The sequence below is a fragment of the Macaca nemestrina genome, chromosome 18 (genome assembly GCF_043159975.1).
Source record: "Macaca nemestrina isolate mMacNem1 chromosome 18, mMacNem.hap1, whole genome shotgun sequence".
NCBI classification, from domain to species: Eukaryota; Metazoa; Chordata; class Mammalia; order Primates; family Cercopithecidae; genus Macaca; species Macaca nemestrina.
Genome location: NC_092142.1, coordinates 60,879,703 through 60,901,346, shown reverse-complemented (window position 1 = coordinate 60,901,346; position 21,644 = coordinate 60,879,703). Strand labels below are relative to the sequence as shown.

At 37.6% G+C, this 21,644-nt stretch overlaps 1 protein-coding gene across 4 annotated transcripts in view; it reads left to right on the top strand.

The window, feature by feature from the left end:
• Positions 1-21,644, top strand: part of LOC105491484 (cadherin 8) — a 397,938-nt gene that overhangs the window by 213,692 nt on the left and 162,602 nt on the right. For all 4 annotated transcript variants that reach the window (XM_011757975.3, XM_011757976.3, XM_011757972.3 and 1 more), the window contains exons 5-7: positions 2,245-2,412; positions 6,290-6,477; positions 9,738-9,991. In XM_011757975.3, the coding sequence (XP_011756277.1) occupies positions 2,245-2,412; positions 6,290-6,477; positions 9,738-9,991 (610 nt within the window). The remainder of the gene's footprint in view (positions 1-2,244; positions 2,413-6,289; positions 6,478-9,737; positions 9,992-21,644) is intronic.

Here is a 21,644-nt window from a genome sequence, read left to right as displayed (position 1 = left end):
CATGCATAGACCTCACCTCATCAACTTTCTTGAAAAATATTGCTGCCTTCCTTGGAGAATGGCATTATTTTGCTCTGATTGTTAGAAGCTCCATGTCAAATTCCAAAGTCCAATGGGTGACATAATCAGTGATGACCTTAGAATGTGGTGGTACAAGCATTCATGTAAATGTCACGGGAGGAAAACAATGTTCTTATCTTCTTTACTGAAAATCTGAGCCCTAATGAAAATATTCTAGGTTATAAAAATGTATATTCATAGCAGAGTAGCTATGTTGGTATCTCAACATGCTAATATAATGAGGTTTGTTATCTTTGTTGCTGTGTTTTGCTTATCTGTTTGTTTTCTTCTCAAAAATGCCTCACAGTGATCTAAATCTGAATGGTTGACATATTTCTACTTTTCTTTCTGTTTTTATTTTTAACTATATAGGTATGATCTATGAGTTACATTATGATGTGATCAAATCCTGAAACAAAGCATTGCATTGAAAAATATCATCATAGTATTACAAATGTTTGCAAATAAGCAAGGTTATCTAATTCAGTGCTCCCTGAATGGGAAGCCCTATTATTAAATTGTGTCAGAGTCTAATAAAGTATATAAGAACTTGCAGTTCTCCCCAGAGCCTGCTCCCTGTGTAGGTGCATTGTATTTCTGTGGTCACTCTTGGGACTCATTTGCTACTCAAATGATTCAGGGACTTGAACTCCTTGCAATGCTTTTACAGACAGATGATTTTAAAAAACCATATGAATTTTAAAAAAAAGAATTACAACTTCGGAAGTGGCCAAGGCAATGGCTCAGCTTTAATTTGAATTGAACATGTATGGTGCCCCTGGGGTAGAAGTGAAGGGGTTAAATTATCTTTAATCTGGACGTCTTCCTTTTACCTTGACCAGAAATGTAACACACATCAATTCAATAGAAATATTCTGGACTAGTCAAAACAAGTTTTATTATGGACATTTAGTAATATGGGTAAGGGGCATCTTATGACATAGAGTTAAGTAAAAATGCAGGAAATTAAAAAATACAATATTGTCATACGAATATATCTCTCAGTTGTGTGACATGGGAAAATATGAAATACCTACAACATTTATCAATATGAGAATGCCTTAACCACGTATAGTATATTGTACAATGAAAAATTATGCAACTGTAGGAAGTAATGAGGTGAACTTCTACCCAGTGATGAGGAAGTTTTTAAAAAACATCTCCTGTGAAAAAAGAAAGTCTCAGAATGCTGCCTATATTAAGATCATGTCTGTGGTTAAATGTTTATACACACATTTCTGTGTGTGTACATATCATGGCCTTGTAATTTTGCACCTCAAAATGTCAGCATTATCTATGAAAAAACTATGTGGAGGTAGAGAGAGAGAGAGCTAAATAAGGATTTTTGATTTTCAAAATAACTTCAGGAGGATCTAAGCAAATTTTGGATCTTTAACAAGGGTATTAAATTACCAGTGAAACAAACAGACAAGCCCACATGAAACCCTGAATATGTAGCAGAAGAAAAAATATTAAGATTGGAGCAGTGATTATTTTATTGTATTTTATGTAATTTTATATTGTATTCACCTTTTCCTATATCTTCCTATTTTTCTAAACTATTTGCTACACTTTTACAAAGAGAAGATGCATCTAAACAATTAAAATATAAATATAGTTGAACAGTAGATTAGAACTTAAGACACTTGACTATTTTAATTCTGATTGTTATTTTATTCATCTGAGTTGATTCTAATGATGCATTTATTTATTTCATCTCTCTAATGTATTTGTGAACTTCAGAATAATTTATCTTTGACCTCATAGCCTTCAAGCTATTTGTGCGTTTACTCCTCTTTTAGGGGAATTGGGATCTGTGATAAATTGGAGGATTCTTTCACTTCCAGGGTTTTCTGGGGTGGACAAGACTGTGTTCTGATGTACTTTATAGTTTGGTAGACAAGGGATGTCATTCAGTTTATTTTCTAATACATATTTTTGCAAGTTCTTTTTTATACATTATAAAACACATTTTTGCAAATTATCTGTAAATGTCTATGACCACAATCTTTCTCGTTGATATAACAGGCAAACACAAATCAAATGTCAGAAGAACTCAGAAAATTATCTGAGTAGGGACTTGGTGTATGCTTGTGTGTTTCTGTATGTGCGTGTGTGAGATTAATACTTTCGTTGTTTATTTAGCTCTCTGACTGAAAGCCATTCTTCCATTTTCCCCCTCAGCTATTATAAAAACTGCCCTTCCCAACATGGACAGAGAAGCCAAGGAGGAGTACCTGGTTGTTATCCAAGCCAAAGATATGGGTGGACACTCTGGTGGCCTGTCTGGGACCACGACACTTACAGTGACTCTTACTGATGTTAATGACAATCCTCCAAAATTTGCACAGAGTAAGTTAATTTCCTTCACTGGATGAGAATCTTGGTATGATGTTTCCATTGGAATTTATATTATAATTTTTAGTCATATTTTAAAACCTGACAGCAACTATTGAGTGGCTTATTATGTACCAGGTATGGCATGATTTTGGTACTAAACTTATTCCCATTTTACAGATTACAAAGCAGTTGATAACATTTCCAAACATCAAGCATGTAGTAAGTAAGAATTAGAACCAGTATGTCTGACTGCAAGCTGTGCACTCCTTTCTCTTTTGCACACTATCTCTCTTTATGAAAGCTTGAGAGGATGATGAAAATGAAGCTCAGATATTGCTCTGTTATTAGCCCCATTGTTTTATGAAGGAAATCAAATATCTAGTGCCCAAGGTAGGGAAAACAAATATGCAGTAGGCTTGCTGCAAAACGTACACTCCTTCTTCCTGCAACTGGGAGGACATCAGTAAGACTCCACTCTTCCCTGCTAAAGCCATGCTCTCCCTTGGAAATTTCAGCAGCATACATTCTAGGCAGCCAACATGAAAGAATCAGGGAGACAATCATTATTTGGCAACTTTATTGTACTCTCATCGAACACTTTCTTCTGAGCATTTATTCAAGTAATATGACAGAGACATGATTTGATAAGGCCTTTCTGATCTGGGGACTCTTGAATTGAGATATGAAAAAGTGAATACCATGAGTTGGAACAGAGTGAAGCCATGGGAGGGAGGGTGAATAGTGCAGCTAAAAAGGATGTTCAAAAGCCCTGTGTCTACATACTTATTATTACTATTATTATTATTATTATTATTATTTTAAGATTCCACATGTAAGTAAGATCAGGCAGGACTTTTTTTCCCTTTGATCTGACTTATTTCGCTTAACATAATATCTCTAGGTTCATCCACGTTGTTGCAAATGACAGGATCTCCTTTTTAAAGGCTGAATGATGTTTCATTGTATAAATACACGCCACAACTTCTTTAGCCATTCATCTGTCAGTAGATACTTGGGTAATGTCCATTTCTTTGCTATTCTGAAGAATCCTGGAATGAAAATGAAAGTGCAGACATCTTTCCAAGGCAGCGGTTTCTTTTATCGAAACATCATAGTGTATACCTTAAATATAGTCAATAATAAAACACAAGAAGCCCTGTGGAAGGATGGTATACAGCCGTGTATGGGAATGGAAATAATTTCACTGCAGCTGGAGCAGAGGGTGCCCGGGAAAGTGCTACAGCAAGAGTCTGGAGAGTTAGATTAGACAGAAATTAGTCATACTTGGATTTGAAGGCCATTTGAAGTATGAGAACCTTTATCCTAAGATCATTAGGAGACCATTTAAAGATTTTAAATTGCAGCTTGAGTGATAGGCTCTGGTTCCAGGGAAATTGGAAAGAAATTAAATCTGGCCTTCCTTCATTGTCTTCTCTGCTTTGCAGCCAGTTAAAGAGTTATTTGCAATCATTCACATAAAAGGTGATGGTAGCCCTGGCAAGCAAGGGTGGTTGTGTTGGATGCAGAGAAAAGTGTGTGGGTGTGATGCACAGTTGAGTCAGAGAGGACAAAAGTCTAAGGATAGATTGCATTTTCAGTTGAGGAAGATGGATGATCATATTTCTAACATGAGAGATTAGATGCATGCTGGTTCTATTTGTTGGTATAGAAAATACCATAGGAAATCTGGTTTTTAAAGAGATGAAGGAGGGAAGGTGGGTGTGGGGAGAGAGAGGGGAGAGTGAGAGAGAGAGAAATGTGTGTGGAGCTTGCAAATGACACATTTGAAGTATCTTTGATGATTTATCTGAAGAAATTCCAAGCTAGAAAGAGTAGAGGAGACGCATTTTCATTAAGAATTTTAGAATTTTTACATCTGGCAATTCATAAATCAGATAACAATGCAACCCTTTTAAACAAAATTATTGAAATGGAGAACACCATTTCTTCTCATCTTTCCCTCACTTTTTTTGCCTTTGCAATTGCATTACAGTGAATACAGCAAGATGCCATATTTCTTTATAAGAAAATGATTATTCAATCCAATAGTGGCAGATCAATTTCAAACGTGTGCCTTTTCTTAGAGATAATAACTATTAAGTATGATCACACTGATAGAGATGAGGAGCAGGCACAGAATAGGAATGGATAAAGGTATGTTCCATTTGTTTGGCTTCCCAAGACTCCCCATGTAGGACTAGCAGCACGGCATGATCCCTGGCTGTCTTATTTATTTAATAAGCATACCGAAAGAGATCATCTCAAACCTTACCTGGAATATAAAGTTTGTGGAAAATGGAATCATTACACCAATTATAAGAAAACTGGAAGACTTTGCTTGAAGTGAGGATTTTCAGTGCCTACCTTATGGCAAAACTATTTGGAAAATGTTTCAATCCCCAGTCCTATAACTTTGTGATTCTAAGAGAGATGTTTTTATCCCATTGTTAAGTAAAGGGGTGTTAGGGCTAGAAGAAACCTTACTGTTAATGTTGAGTATAATGAGCCTTAGTTTATCCGAGGGACTCAGTGGATTTGAGCTCAAACGAGAATTAGGTAATGTTCTCCAGATTTGATTTTTCCTTTTGGGTTTTTAGGTCATTGAATGTTTAATTTTCCCTCGTTGTGGTTGCAAGGGGCCTAAAACTTTTTGGCTTTTTGAGTTTGGATTCCCCAGAAGCAGACACTGAGACAAGAATTTGATTGTGAGTTTAACTTGGAGATAGGACCAAGAAATACCAATGAAGAAAGGAGACAGAGAGAGAGAGAGAGAAATAGCCACACACACACAAAAGGTGCATTATTGAGCCAGCTACTACCGTGGGTTACTGGAACTTTATCCCATTGGAGAAACTCTGGACCATTGTAAAGAAAGAAAAGAAAAGAAAAAACTCAAAGTTATCCTACCACAGAATGGAGAGACCTAGAATTTTATATACTAACTCCTGTGAGTCTTTGAGGGCTGCTTCTGCAGGAAGCATTAATTTTCTGGCATTTCTGGCCTGACATTCAGTGGGCAAAATGGGTTCTGAAGGCCAGAAATAACCCTCAGGCAAAGAAATGCAGGAGTGGCAGTTAGATGTAAGACAGGTGTACACTACAGTAGTAATGGCCAGGGGTTATGGTTGGGACACCAACAGCTTCCTCTACACCAATGAAAGTGAGTGACAGCAGTATAACAACTAAAGTGACTTGAGTTAAAAATGGACTAATGCCACTAATTAGACACACTTTATTGCCCCAATATGAGAGTGAAGATACACTTGATTGTATTTTGCCTAGGAAGTGTTGAAGGCAGGATTTTTGTCTTTAGAGCAATGAGAACTTCAGCAACAAGAGGAGTGTTTCATGTGTCTGAACAGCTTGCTGCAGGGCACAGCAAAAGTTCAGTAATTGAATTTTATCAAAAATGGTCTAAAAGTCTGTAAATATAAAGGTACGTTCAAAAGTGACTTCCAGTGTGTTACACATTGCATCTTTCTGTGCTGAAATTAGCTTAATATTTTATGTTGGCAACAAAGAATATCCCCATGGGCAGTAAATGTGATTATACAGCAAAAAGGAAAAAAAATGCACACATAGATTCCCTAATAGTCTTGATTTAGCTGCTCCAAATATACACTTGGTAAACATATGGTTGAGTAAGTTTCATATCTCAGAAGAGTCTTGAAAAGGGCTCATGCCTTCTTCTGGGAACTGTTTGTCTCTGATTCAGTTAAAAGACTGAACATTCCACAATGGAAATGGATATTTCTGTCTCTTCTGTCACTTTATTGGTAGCATAAATAAAGGAATGACCAGAACAAAGGAGGTGCCCAAAAGATATTTGTCATATGAATGAATGAATGGTTGGAATTTGTGTGACGCTCATTTTTCTCCTCTTTTAAAGGCCTGTATCACTTCTCAGTACCGGAAGATGTGGTTCTTGGCACTGCAATAGGCAGGGTGAAGGCCAATGATCAGGATATTGGTGAAAATGCACAGTCATCATATGACATCATTGATGGAGATGGAACAGCACTTTTTGAAATCACTTCTGATGCCCAGGCCCAGGATGGCATTATAAGGCTAAGAAAAGTAAGCTAAGGAAACTTTTGTTCATCTTCAAAATACCTCTTTGAAACTTGAGTTTTAAAGTTGAGGTACTTGTATGGACTTCCTGACAGAATTGTAGAGCTGGTAGATGTTTAGCATTGAGCAATAAGACAAGATAACTAGTACAGTCCTTTTGGCACCTCTTATCTCTTGGGCCCCCTTCACATTTCTGCTAAAGGTCTGGTAAATGGCTACCATAATAGTGCTGCTCCTCCAACTTACCTATTACCCATAACCACAGGAATTTACTGAGTCCTTAGACAGGGCACTTCAACTGTGTGGGGAAGTCAATATCCTGTGAAGGCAGCCCTCAACCAAAGGGGGAGAAAAATTGGTGGACAGTTACTATCGTTCGAAGAAACTGTTCTGAGTCATATTGTTTAAGGTTGTAAAAGGATTCTCAGTGAAAACAGGCCTCAGTTGCCCACAGAGGTGACGAGTTCAGTGGCTTTTAGTCTTTCTGTATATAATTCTCCTCATGTTTGAACTCTTGCTTCCTGAAATATCTTCCCCAAATGCACTGAAACTTCCCAAGTCCTTATTGAAGGCTATGCTTTCATAGAAAGTAAAAAAAAAAAAAAACAAAAAAAAAAACAAAAAAACAGGCAGAACATTCAGGTTCAGTTATCCTGGTTCAGTTATCCTGGCTTTCTCTAGTGCCTGAAGGACAGGGCCAAACCTGCTACCATTGCATACTCCAAACTATGGCTCAGAGGTTTGAGCATCATGGGAAATGAAGCTCATCTTTCCCTTGCTTCTGGATAGGGAGCTACCATTGAAGAAAGAAACATCTCCATAACAAGCATAAATAATGTAGGAAAATTTGAGACTGCTTTTGTTAGCAATCTCTTGCTTTTATGGTAGATGTAGAAAAATTCTGTACGACATTTTCCATTTATATTTCTCATCATAAAATCTACACTCATAAAAAATGTGTGGAACATAGTTCCTTACTTTATAGTCACAAAGCACTTGCAAGGAGAATACTCTTTGATCCTCATCCTGATTATTTTCTTCAGTACTGTTCTTCAAACCTTTGTCATGAAGTAGATCAAACTAGTTTTTAAATGGATTTGCTTGTTCTCAAATAAGATAGATGGTGGACCACACAATTGGAAGTCAATAATTTTTTTCACTTTCTTCATCAGCATCATGTAGATATGAGTGTAAGGTTACTATCTGAATCTCCATCGTGCCACACAGAGACCTATTTCCAATGGTCTTGCTCTAAAAATCGCCCCCACTGAAGAGGTCTTAACAATGGAAACCTAAAGTTTTCTGGATATTCGTTTTTATAAAAAATATTTTTAAAAATCAATTTTGAAAAAGATGTCTACATTTATTTTAACTCTCTGCTGAGCAACGCGATCTTTCTACCAAAATCTTGGTTTCAGTTTAGCATTAAGAACTACAAAACATTTAAAAAGCCATGTTTGAAATAAAGTATAGCATAATATTTGAGTCAATTATTGAATAACCCAGAGTCACATTTTCCTTGACTAATGATTCCTAATGTCATTTTTATTGTTATTATTCCCATTTTTTTGCCGTAAAGTGCAGTTATAAACTGAAACAATTAGCCATTTGCTTTATTTTTATTTGCTGTTAGTCCTAAACTTTGAAGCATATACTATACACCTTGACACCAAGTAAAACATGTATTTTACCCTAGAGAACAGTGCAAAGGAGTTGTATTTCTACAATTTATAGGCCCTGTTTTTTGTCCAATAAAATTCTTGGGACACCAGAATGTGTCTGGGTTCATCGTCATTATGTTGAGCTGGAATTAAGCAGAACATAATTTGTTATACTTAACAATGTTTGCGAAGAATTTGAAATTGCAAAATTGTTACAGTAAAGGTGATTGGCAAATTGTGAATATGCTGATGTTGCAGGATCTATTCATGGATGCATGTGCCTAGTAATTTTAGAATAGATAGGAAAGTGAGTGCCTGCCTGGTTTACTAGAAAATATGGGGGGAAAAAAGGAGCCAAGTCCCATTAGATCAGAATTCGAATGTAAAAACCAACACAATAGTTTGAAATAAGAATATATAATTAAGCTTGTACTGGAATTCTGAAAGAGTTCACTGGTGCCAGTTTGTCTTCTAGCTTATTTTAAAAAATCTTCATTGCCTATTTAAAGTTATATTTCTTTTGAGAAATGTGTAATGCAGATGTATAATGTCTCTTTGAACAGTATACATTATACAACTTTGAATAATGTATACAGTATACAACTTTGAAGTCGATAGACTTGCATTCTTGAAATCTGAAGTATTGTGATTCACCAAAAATTGGACTATAAAGGTGCTAATGCACATGGGCTTCTGGCTTATTGAAGGTGGCTTCTTTTTACCTAGCTTTACTTACCTAGGTCATCGACCAAAGTCTCTCAGAGTTTTAGGGAATGAAGAATTAATGTCAGACACATTGTCAGTAATGGTGCAATGGGGTAATTTCAAATTGCTTATAAGTGGTTGGTGGGGGCACAGTTAGATTCAGTTATCTATTTATACTGCTCGAATAATTTCTTCTTCTAAATATAAACACAAGTACATACATATGTATTGGTGCACATATTTCTTTACATGCCCACCTGCCTCATAGCATAAATTCATAATAGAGAGCCTCTAAGAATGTCCTAAAAAATAATAAACCTTATTTTAACCACATGATCAGTAGAGTAGCAATGCTTTAAAGTGAAATCAGAAAATACTCTTTGTGGGGATTAGTGCTAAATTATGCTTTATAATGTCTCCTTGGACTAAACAATGATTATTTCTAGTTCTTTACATTTCACACTCTGTTGCAGAGATGATAAAATATTCTTCCCAGATAGAGATTGTGTTCGATGTCGCCTTATCTGCCACCAGCAGAGGCCCGATTAAGTGGCTGATTAGTATGCAGGTCATGCTGTCACTAGTAAAATTTTATTATGACTCTGAAGTGAAATTTTGATGGCACAATTCATGACTGTGAATATTTTGTGAATTCCAAGTGAAATGAGCAAAACAAAACAAAACAATAGGTTATTAGATTCACTGAGCTTGTATAATAAACAGATACCAATAAATGCCCATAAAATTTACAGGTTGAATCTGGGGGACTGGAGAGTGATCCCATTAAGGCTCACAAATGGGTTTAAATGCACATAACTTTCATCCATCAGCATTATACTCATTTGTTCTTGCTGCTCTGGTCATTAGTGAGAAGCATTTATCTTTGTCATTTCTTAACAGCCTCTGGACTTTGAGACCAAAAAATCCTATACGCTAAAGGTAGAGGCAGCCAATGTCCATATTGACCCACGTTTCAGTGGCAGGGGACCCTTCAAAGACACGGCGACAGTCAAAATCGTCGTTGAAGATGCTGATGAGCCTCCGGTCTTCTCTTCACCGACTTACCTGCTTGAAGTTCATGAAAATGCTGCTCTGAACTCCGTGATTGGGCAAGTGACTGCTCGTGACCCTGATATCACTTCCAGTCCTATAAGGTATTTGTCTTTTAAAAGGAATACTGGATACTGCAAATGACAAGCAGATCAGTGCAAAATGCCTTTGCATGTACTTTCTGTGTGGCTGCCCTTGGGACTATGCTCACATCACCAAATAATGTTGGTTAGCCCATACTCTGTGTGTGTGTGTGTGTGTGTGTGTGTGTGTGTGTGTGTGTGTATGGTGTGTGTGTGTATGGTGTGTGTACATGCGCATGTGTACCTACTAAGTGCTACACAGAGCCCAGAGCCAGGAATATCAAGATGAATTCAGCTATTCCAGCTCTCAGAGAGCTCTATGAAAATGCAGAGTTGCAAATGTTTGCAATACATTTGGGTGGATCTTGTTATTTTTATGTTTTTGTTTGTTAGTGGTTTTTTTTGTTTGTTTGTTTGTTTAGCTTTGGGGAAGCATTGCTAGTGTATCCTCTGTCTCTTTTGACAGTTATGGTGAATTATATATTAGAATTTAGAGGCGTGAGACCACTGTGTCAATGCATTAAGAGGCTCCTATCTTATTTCTGCATTTGGTGTTTGCCTTTGAAATTATCTTTTTATCACTTCTTGGACATTTCTGATAGGTCAGCATATCTGGTTTGGTGTCTCCTAGATAAAAATCTTTCTCTGCATTTCAAAAATACCTTTTGTTTATAGTTTTTCTGCTCAAAATTTTTCCCCAGGATGAGAAATAATTCTTTATTAAAGCTTTTCTGCCTTTACTTTAGAAATGAAGCTCAGCTTGATTTTTTTTTTCTGTTGTACCGTACACACCTTTTTCTCTTTTTCCAGTCACCCAAATGACAGTACAGGTTCTCCAGCTAAATAGCTTTCTCCCGAAAGCACACTGAAAATCTGTAACTTCTATGCTGGTCTCCAAGGGTGAAGTGTTTGCTAATGATGTGTTTGAATGTGAATTTCAAATATTGTCTTACGAATATTTGTTGCAAAATCAAGGAGATAGTGAGAAGTAGATGGAGGAATACAATTTTAAAGAATTGTCCAGTTAATTTCTGAGTTAGATGTCAGCTCATACCAAACCCTTTCAATTTATAAGTCACAGATAACTAGGGCAGATATGCTTCCAATTACTTCATTTGGGGAAACCCTGGTAAAGTGAGTTATCTGTAGGTTTATTTGTTCGATTTTTTAAAAAAAAAGTATTAAATTCCTGTTACTCACAAGGGTGCTGAGACTCTGAGGCTGAGATTAAAACCTTGCAGAACAGTCAGCACCCCAAATAAGTTGAGTTTGTACAAAAATTATTTACAGCACTTTTTTTTTTTTTTTTTTTGAGACGGAGTCTCGCTCTGTCACCCAGGCTGGAGTGCAGTGGCCGGATCTCAGCTCACTGCAAGCTCCGCCTCCCGGGTTCACGCCATTCTCCTGCCTCAGCCTCCTGAGTAGCTGGGACTACAGGCGCCCGCCACCTCGCCCGGCTAATTTTTTTGTATTTTTAGTAGAGACGGGGTTTCACCGTGTTAGCCAGGATGGTCTCGATCTCCTGACCTCGTGATCCGCCCGTCTCGGCCTCCCAAAGTGCTGGGATTACAGGCTTGAGCCACCTCGCCCGGCCACTTTTTGTTTTTAAGTACAAATCATTTCTAAATTCAGAACAACAAATAAGACTGCAGCCAATAAGGATACAAAGAAGGTTTCCTGCAGAAGAGTCTGACCTCTAAGAAGATGGAACTTTACCTGGGGATTTGAGAAATGGTCCATTGGCCATTCTCGGTTCTAAAGAAATTTCACAAACTATAGACATACACAACGGCCCATATTTGGCTAAGAAAATTATATCTATTAATGGGCCAGTGTTGAATGCAATGGGAGGAATATCCAAAAATATTTGCTTTGGCATGAATTTCCTGAAACTATCGTGAAATTATGCAATGGCTTTATGCTGGAATGCTGACATGAATGGGGGCAACGATATTTGTGGAGTGGATGAATCTGCCCTGTTTTTATGTTTCTCAATTTTTACCTCTGAAAGGAACTCAAAAAGGAGTCGTTGCCACATCCTTTACATCTCCAAGCAGAAGACAGAACGTGAAGGAAGTGAGTGAGATCGGTTCCACTTAGAGACTGATCAGAGAACCAGTTTTAGTGCTTGATTTGACAAGGTTTCTACTCTTGTCAGCCAGGAGCATGTAAGGGCTCCAGAGTCTGCCAAGCCAAGGATCCTTAGGGAAAATAAGGGTTCAAATATCAGCACAATAATATAAGCTCCCAACATGGAATACATGGTACCAGTGGGAGTGGACTGGCTGTGCAGAGACACGATCTCAATCATCTAGAGATGAGGCTTGAGGAACTTTTCATGCCATAATAAAAGTAGCATCTTATTGGCAGAGCTAGCTATAAATCCAGGTGCGTAGTTGTCCACATATGGCTGCACATTTTATAATCTATTCATTTTACTGATGTAAAAATGGAGATTTACTGATACTAATTCCAGTTCACAGGGAATCAAGCGAAGATTCTCATTGTAGCCGCTAGTTATTATTATTGCTATTGCTACTTTTATTACTGTTACTGGTAGGAAAGTTTGTGTAGAGGAAGCTTGAGGCTGTTTAGAAATAACTGTCCAGCTTAGAAGCATTTCATTTTCAGACAAGCTAAAGGGGATTTGAGAGTGTTTTTACCAGGAAGAGATGGACAGATAAAGCACTATTTGGTGACACAGGCCTATCTGTGCTTCTGATAGATGTCAGGCAAATGCTAGTTCCTCCGCATCTCTGGTTCTACCCAAAGAAGGGACGAATGCTGTTTCAAAGCATTTACAGCAGCCTTTGATGTGTCATTCAGAAGGGGGAGCCCACACATTTTTGATTAAACCTGGCTTGGCTCCATGGGATGAGAACTCAAGAATCACAAACCATATTTTTCAACATCTGTTCTGCATTTCTACAGTTCTCTGCCCCCACCTCCACCCCAGTTGGATCTGGAGAGCAGCTTCCCTCTCTCTATGCACAATTGGTTAATTTCAGAAGAAAATTAAATTTCCTGACTAGCCAGAGCAATGCGTAGCTCCTTATGAGTCTAGCGGACAGATTTGGAGCCATTTAACCTTTTTAGACAGAACCAGAGGACATGGATATTCAGGGAATTACTGCATAACACACAGCTATGCATTATTTTCTCTTTAGGACTGTTCTATTGTATGCACTGACAAGAATGTATCCATCTTTTAGGATAATGCTTAATTTGCTATCCAGCAAGAAGTAGGCATTTATCCCAGCATCTGCCATGCTAAAAAATGCAGTTATTTGTTGGTTGGTCAGCTTCTCATGCAGTTCAATTTCTTTTTAGAGCACGTTGTCAAGCTAGAAATAACATGTATTTTTGAATTATTATACCTAATACTATATCTCTATCTGTATGTTTATGTCTGTATATTCCTTTCGAGGGGAAAATGAACAGTGACATAGAGAAAAATCCATCATCTTACCCTCTCATTTGTAGGAACATTAATTAGTTCCTTGCTACTTTCTGCAATACCATGTCTTTCAGTAATGTAAAATAAAGGTGTGTAAATTATTGAAAAGATGACATGTTTTGAACTTAGTGAGACTAAGGTTGAAATCATATCACTATTGCTTCCCAGTCGGAGAACTAGTCCCTGGAATTCTCTGAAATTCAGTTTTCTCCTCCGTATGGGATAATATCAACTTTCTTGCAGTGTTAATGAGATGATTAAGTGACCATATTAAATAAAATATGTGGTAGCTAGTAGTGTTACCAGTTAATAAAAGGCAAGCCACCATCAATTTCACATCTTAAAAGCAAATTAAAAACCTAAAACTTATTTTAGTAGAGATTCACCTAAGTGGCTGACTGTGTGCAGAATTCTGTTTTTTTTTATTTGACAGTTATATGCTAAATAGTCTAATTAATATCATTTAGTCTAATTTTTTTCCCGCTTCTGCTATGGGTGTTGTTACTAGTGAGTGCTTAGTATATGTCAGGAACTGTGCTACATATACTGATTTCATTCTCTAACACCTCTATGTGGAGTCATCATGTTGCAGGAGTTTGCTCCTCAGTTCAGCTAAAGCTGGGTTCTTGTCACATAACCAGGAAAATTTAGGCACGAGGACACGTTGAAAGGTGAGTAGGAGAGGATTTTATTGGGCAAACAGAGAGAGGAAGAAGAAAAAAAAAAAAGCAAAGCAAACCATTGCATAGTTTCACTATATTTTCAGGAAATTCATGCCAAAGTAAATATTTTTGGATATTCCTCCCATTGCATTCAACATCGGCCCATTAATAAATATAATTTTCTTAGCCAAATGTGGGCCATTGTGTATGTCTATAGTTTGTGAAATTTCTTTAGAACCGAGAATGGCCAATGGACCATTTCTCAAATCCCCAGGTAAAGTTTCCCCACCTCACAGATTGAATCTCCGGGGTCACGACACGGGAAGTGAAGAGGCCAGGCTCCTCCCCCTGCCCGTGGCTCTGCCCTCTTCCCCCAGTGCACATATAGGCATACTCAGACACAGCACTGGGCACTTTCCTCATCTGCACAAAAGCATCTGATGTAAACACTGGTGGGGCAGGTCGGAGATTCTCCGGGTACCTTTTATCTATTTAGGCATTTGGCTGTCTCAGTTACACCTATTTAAGAGATGTGAAACCTGAGGATTAAAGAACTAACTTGCCCAGTATCACACAAATAGTTAGAAGTGGAACTGGGGTGTGCACCTGGGTCTTATGATGGTGCCTTGACAATCCACAGTCCTTTCTTTTCCTCGTGATTTCTGTAACTCCAATTGTGCCTATGAGCTTTAGCTTTAGGATGACTGAGTAGGACCAATTATAATGGAAATAATTGACTACTCATTCTCTAAATGACCTCACTGAATATCAGGAAAGAAGAAAAATAAACCAAATCTGTGGAATTAACCAGAGTATAAATGCTGTGATCTTTGCTCATCTGCCTAGCCACCTGATATGGGTTTATTACCTTTGGCTGTGAACCAGATTGTGATGGGCAAGGTAAGGGGGAAAACAATGTTATTTTTATTTGATGAATCCGACACCATGCTAAGCTCCTATTATATATTATCTCACTTAATTCTTACAAATGACACCAAGAAATACTCAGTATGATTTCAGTTTTATAAAGAAGGAAACTTAAAAAAGGATAAGCTTCCTGTACTCGGTGATATATCACGTAGAAGCAGGACAAGAGGTTAAATACAAGTTTCTGCTTATCATTGGCCGCTATACCTATGCATGCTCTTCTAGATTATGGATTCTTGAAAGTGGAATACGATGATGACAGTCGGTGTTTACTGAGCCCATACTTTGTGACAGACACTCTGAAAAGTTGTTATATGCAGCAAATTATTTATATTTAAGGTAAGCATTCCTAGTCCAGAACAGGTATTAAAAATAAGTCAGTTCTTTCATGTAAATCTGCTATGGCTCATTTTATTTTCTCATCTCATAAACTTATTTTGAGTGTGTATTGGGTGTACCGTGGCTTTGAGATGTGATTGTTTCTAAGGAAATAACTTTCTATTGTTTCCCAAGCATTCACCTTGAATGAGGCTGCATGAGCTGCTTAAGTTAAAAGTGGAAATGATGGTCATTCAGCAGGCAGAGTAGGAAGTCAACATATAATCACTGTGGCCACAGTGCTGTGTTGTCCTAATTCCTCTCTTGAATATAAATACCCACTCAACACAGGAGCATTGCATTTTTTTTTTCCTACTGGTATTCTGGCATTTCTATAATTCACCTGAGTTACCAGGGTGGCTGTTCATCATCAATTCTCCTGAAAACACTCTTTATATTCATGATATCCAAGGATGCTAAAGTGAAAATATTTCATACTGTAGAAAACTTGGAATTAATTTAGATAGTAGACGGTGTTTTGATTGATTCCCTCCTCAATCTTGCAGTAACTCTCATTTTTGGTGAAGAGCGTGTGTGTGTGATGTGTGTGTTTGTGTGTGTTAAGAGCGCTTAATAAGAGATCCACTATCTTATAACATTTTTAAGTGCACAGTATAGTATTATTAACAATAGGTGCAACATTGTACAGCACGTCTTTAGAGCTTATTTGTTTTGCATAACTAAAACTTTATGACTGTTGATTAGCAATTCCCCATTTTCTTTTTCTCCAGTGTCTGGCAACCACAATCCTTCTCTCTGATTCTTTGGATTTGACTATTTTAGATACCTCATAAAAGTGGAATCATGTAGTATTTGTCTTTTCGTGACTGGCTTATTTCTCTTAGTAGAATGTCCTTAACATTCATTCATGTTGTTGTGTATTGCAGGATCTCCTTCTTTTTAAAGGCTGAATAGTGTTTCAATATCTCTCTATACCACATTTTCTTTATCCATTCATCAATGAATGTTTAGGTTGTTTTCCCATTTTGGCTATTGTAAATGCAGTGAACATAGGAGTGCTAATATCTTTTTAATATCTTGATTTCGATTCTTTGGGATAAGTACTCAGAAGTGAGATTTCTTAATCATATAGTGATTCTGTTTTTAAGTTTTTGAGGAACTTCCATACTGTTTTCCATAACAGCTCCACCATTTTGCATTCCTATCAATGGCGTATAATAATCTAGTATTTTTAAATAATTAAAACTTGTTTCATTTAATTCTTGCACTGTCATGGCCAGATAAAAATTTGGTTGTCCCCAATTTGAAAACAGCACACTGTTTCAAAAAACTCACTATACCTGCTAATTCAACTAACGGTAATTAATTCATTAAGTCACATATTCAGAAACTCATTCATTCACTCATTTACATTAATTCATCTAGTCATTTATCTATATTTTAACTGACGTTTTGTCCAATTATTACATTTTGTAAAGAAATTTCTAGAAAGACATAATATATGTCTTTGTTGGCTGAATATCTCCAGAAAACCAAAGCCCTTGACAGTTATCTAACTAGTCTTTTTTTTTTTTTTTTTTTTTTTTTAGCTAGAGTCTCACTCTGTCACCTAGGCTGAAGTACAGTGGCACAATCTCAGCTCACTACAACCTCCGCCTCCCAGGTTCAAGAAATTCTTCTGCCTCAGCCCCCTGAGTAGCTGGGACTGCAGGCATGTACCACCATACCTGGCTAATTTTTTGCGTTTTTAGTAGGGACGGGGTTTCACCATGTTGGCCAGGCTGGTCTCAAACTCTTAACCTCGTGATCCGCCCGCCTTGGCCTCCCAAAGTTCTGGAATTACAGGCATGAACCACTGTGCCCGGTCTTATCTAACTAGTCTTTTATACATGCTATCTGAAAATGGTAAACAAAATAGAATTGTAGAGCTTTAAGGTCACATGGAGGAAAATATTTCCTAATGCATTTTGAATAGAAGTTCATAGATATCCAAGGATGCCAATAATGTTAAAGTGAAAATATCTCACCCTGTAGAGAACCTTGTAGTAATTTGAAGGGTAGATTTTGTTTATTGTTTTCTCACATTTTTATTCTCCCTTCATTTTCTGTCTCTCTCTCTCTCTCTCCTCTCTGACTATAAAGAAATTATTTGGGTAAAAAAAGGTTCCTTCTTTTCCTTAGAGGAATAATAAATAGTATGTGATGCAGGGACCTTAGAATTCTGGAACTAGCAGAACTCAGATAATATTATTTATTAAAGCAGTTAGAGCAACCAGTGGAGCAATTAGAGGCAAAAAGCTGAAAACTTGTAGATGGAATTTTTGATACTCAACGTGCATGCGAGAAAATGTTAAAATGGTTTCTTTAGGCATAATAACAAAAGCTAGAATGAAATTAAGCAGTGAGAAAGAAACAGTTGGAGTTCAGTGAAATATAATAACTGATTCATAACTAAGGGGTTTATTTCATTATGTGTGGCTCTAAATAGCATCTTCACTTGCAGTTGGCTCACAATTGTATCTTCCTATAAATTTTCCATACAGATGCTGCAAACCAATGTTTACCAAAACATTTTTTTATGATATAAAAGTGCATTTATGCCATTTAAATTTGAAAAATAGATACACAGTCTTTCTCCAAGGGCAGGGACTCCCTAATGGAGCTCTAATAATCACTAACTGGGACTAAAGATAGGGAGACCAGGTCACTTTGAATTCCAGGGTCTTTGCTATAGGACTTCACCGGTGAGTTGCACCCTCTGAGGGGAGAATGTAAGTAGCATCTTCGATTTTGGAACTTTGTGTTTTGTTCTGCACAGCATCTAAAGTATGCTGAGAACCATGCTGATGTAAAAGAGGGCACTCAGGCTCCTGTCCTGATCTGTCCTCTAAATTCCAGTGCACTGAGCAATGAAAATATCATGACGCTTTCTGCCAATAGACTGTGTTGCCTATGACTGCATAATTTTCACCTTTTTTCTTTTCTTTTTAAAATTTTACTTTAAGTTCTGGGATATATGTGCAGAACATGTAGGTTTGTTACATAGGTATACATGTGCCACGGTGGTTTGCTGCACCCATCAACCCATCATCTAGGTTTTAAGCTCCGCATGCATTAGCTATATAGTGCTCTCCCTCCCCTTGCCCCCGACCCTTTGATGGGCACAGGTGTGTGATGTTGTCCTCCCTGTGTCCATGTGTTCTCATTGTTCAACTCCCACTTATGAGTGAGAACATGTGGGAACTTCACCTGGTTTTCTTTCTAAAGAGCTTACTAAAGGGACAAAAGTCCATGATGTTAGTGAATACTTTGACTCCATTACACTAGGCCAGGGGTCAGCCTGTGGGCCAAATACGGCCTGCTACTTCTTTTATTTTTTTGTAAAGTCTTTTTTTTTTTTTTTGAGATGGCGTTTTGCTCTTGTTGCCCAGGCTGGAGTGCAATGGCTCGATCTCAGCTCACTACAGCCTCCACCTGCCGGGTTCAAGCGATTCTCCTGCCTCAGCTTCCCGAGTACCTGGTATTACAGGCATGGGCCACCATGCCCGGCTGATTTTGTATTTTTAGTAGAGATGGGGTTTCTCCATATTGGTCAGGCTGACCTTGAACTCCCGACCTCAGTTGATCCGCCCGCCTTGGCCTCCAAAAGTGTAAGGATTATAGGCGTGAGCTACCACTGTGCCCGGTCTAGTAAAGTCTTATTGGACCACAGTCACCGTCATCCTTTTATGCCCTACAACTGCAGAGTTGAATTGCTGTGCTAGAAACACTATGGACTGCAAAACCTAAAATATGTTCTTTACAAAAAACTTTGTCACCCCCTACACAAGACTGATGGAGGTTTGGTTTCCATCAGTAATTTGAACAGTCAGCTCCCATATCATTCCAGGATTTTACTCTGTCTCAAAGCTCCCTGAAATAAACTTCTCAAAATAATTGAAAAAATTTTAGCAGTCAAATAACTTTTTTTGTATTAGGATCCAGCTACCTTTGATGAAAATTGTCATTCCCATCATTGCCTTAGAGCCCTTGGAATCTTAGTACTCATGGACCCATGACAGCATGTACCCATGTTGAATCTGCCAGAAAAAGCTGGCTTCCTCAGCGTAGCTTTTGAGGACATTTTCGTAACCCTGATGCAGGATGCAATGGGTACCCTGATAAATACTGTGATGCTTCGCTGCTAAGAGTGAGGAATTTGTTTCCTTCATGGTTTTATTATAAATCTGTGGGTTTTTTTCCACCTGTTCCTTTTCTTTTTCTGTCCTCAGTGATGGCTATAATACAGGGTTTGGAATTGAGGCTGTCGACCGCCTTAGCCAAACCCTAGTCTCTGCACTTTAGTCTCTTCGCGTATTCTTTGATTTCAGTAGCATTTCTCTGCCTAAATGAACGAAGTGGGAAAAACAAGAAACTGACATTGAATAGATTTGTAGTGTATACATGAAACTCAAATATGCATTCTTCTGTATGACACTAGGTTTTCAACAAAGGATATGAAAAAATATTTTATATATCTTTGTTCATGCATATTTAGCATTTTAATGCAGTTCTTTTTGCATATATTTCATTTACACTTTGTAGCATTAACTCCCTGAATTACACGTATTCTTATTCCCATTAAACAAATATGTTACAGGTTTGAAAGTACATGGAGTCTGAAATGAAAGCTGTTTGCTAGGGATTACCACCTGTGAAAGGAAAGGAGCAGGAGCATGATAGACAGACAGTGAAATGAAACTGCAGCTCAGTCCAAGCCAAACCTTGGCCCAGACTGGTGGGTTCCTTTGGAATTAGTGTTGCTCGTCAGAGGAGTCCTACATCATGCCAAAATGGTAGGACCTTTATACCTCTGTTTGCTTAGTCTTCAGATAACCTCTGGAAAGGGAATTTTCTGAAACAGAGGTGGACCCTAAGTAGTGGGTAGCGGGAGACTATCTCTTGACCACACCCTTCACATCTCTGGCACCCTTCCCTTGAAGGGCAATCTGCACAGCAGTTCTTCATGCCTATAATGTGTATGCACACTGAAACTCTGTAGTAATGAAGTAATTTTACTGAATTCACACCACCAGCTGTCTACCTCCCAAATCCACAGTGGTTACCATATTGGACAGCACAGGGCACACTTCTCAACCTACAATGTCTTCCCTTGGATAAATACATATTTGTAACACATTTTGAGATGCAAACCTCATAGTGGAGAGTTAAGCTGTCTGAAATATTATTAATGTCATATACTAGACCTGGCTATTAGTTATAAATAATAATCAAATTACATGTATTAGTAAAATATTTTAAAACTAGTGATCTAAGGTGGTAAAAATTGCACAAGAATCTTGAGAGAGAAACAAAAAAGAAAGTGCTGATCTAGGGTTTAAAATCAGCTTTTTTTCTGATTGGTGAAGCCTCTGTATTCTGTAGGGAACAAAACTTAATAATAATGCTTATATTCTGAGAGAAACAAAGATGCTTGTGTAGGCTGAGTCATGATATCTGATATTATTACACTCATAAGGCAAAATAAGTCCTCTATTTTGCATCATGACAAAGGGAGATTGACATCCTTATCTGATGTTCAAATATTTATGGGAGTCATTTTAACTACACCTTTATTTTTCCTTATATTTCTACATTCTCATTTGGCATGATGTATTATACAACTTTGCTTTTGATAAAGGACAATCAGATTTGACTTAATGTTGTGGAGGAAAATGTAGTAATGCATATTTTAAGAAGACAGCACAGTAGAAATGGGGAACTTCCATTTTCATTCATTTATCAAAGGCTTATTAGCTTTACCCCATAAGTATGAAGTCTGCTTCCTGGGGGATGGGACGGGTCTAGCCAAAGTGCCTTTGAAACAGGAGATAGGGGACAAATCAAGTTTGGGATGATCTATTGAGGTTCACACCTTCATAGTAAAGGAGAATACAAATTATGAAAGTCCTTAAAAAGGGTCAAAGTCATGGAAAATACATTTAATGGCACAAAGCACAGGAAAATACCTAAAGCCCCTTTCAAAGCCAAGGGTCTGAAATTGGACAGAACAAGTGTGGAAGGGGAACAGGGTGTAGACTGTGGTGAAGAGAATTGTCTGTTTAATGGCAAAAGAAGACATATTTCTGGCTAACCTTTATTGGACATCAAATACATGATCTTGGGTTTTGCATTTGTTTAATTGTACAAGACCAGGTGAAACCACGTGGGTAGACATTGCGCTTAGGAATAAGTATTTTTTTAAAAAAATATTTTTGTCCCCAGAAAGAATTACATCTGGCAGAACACT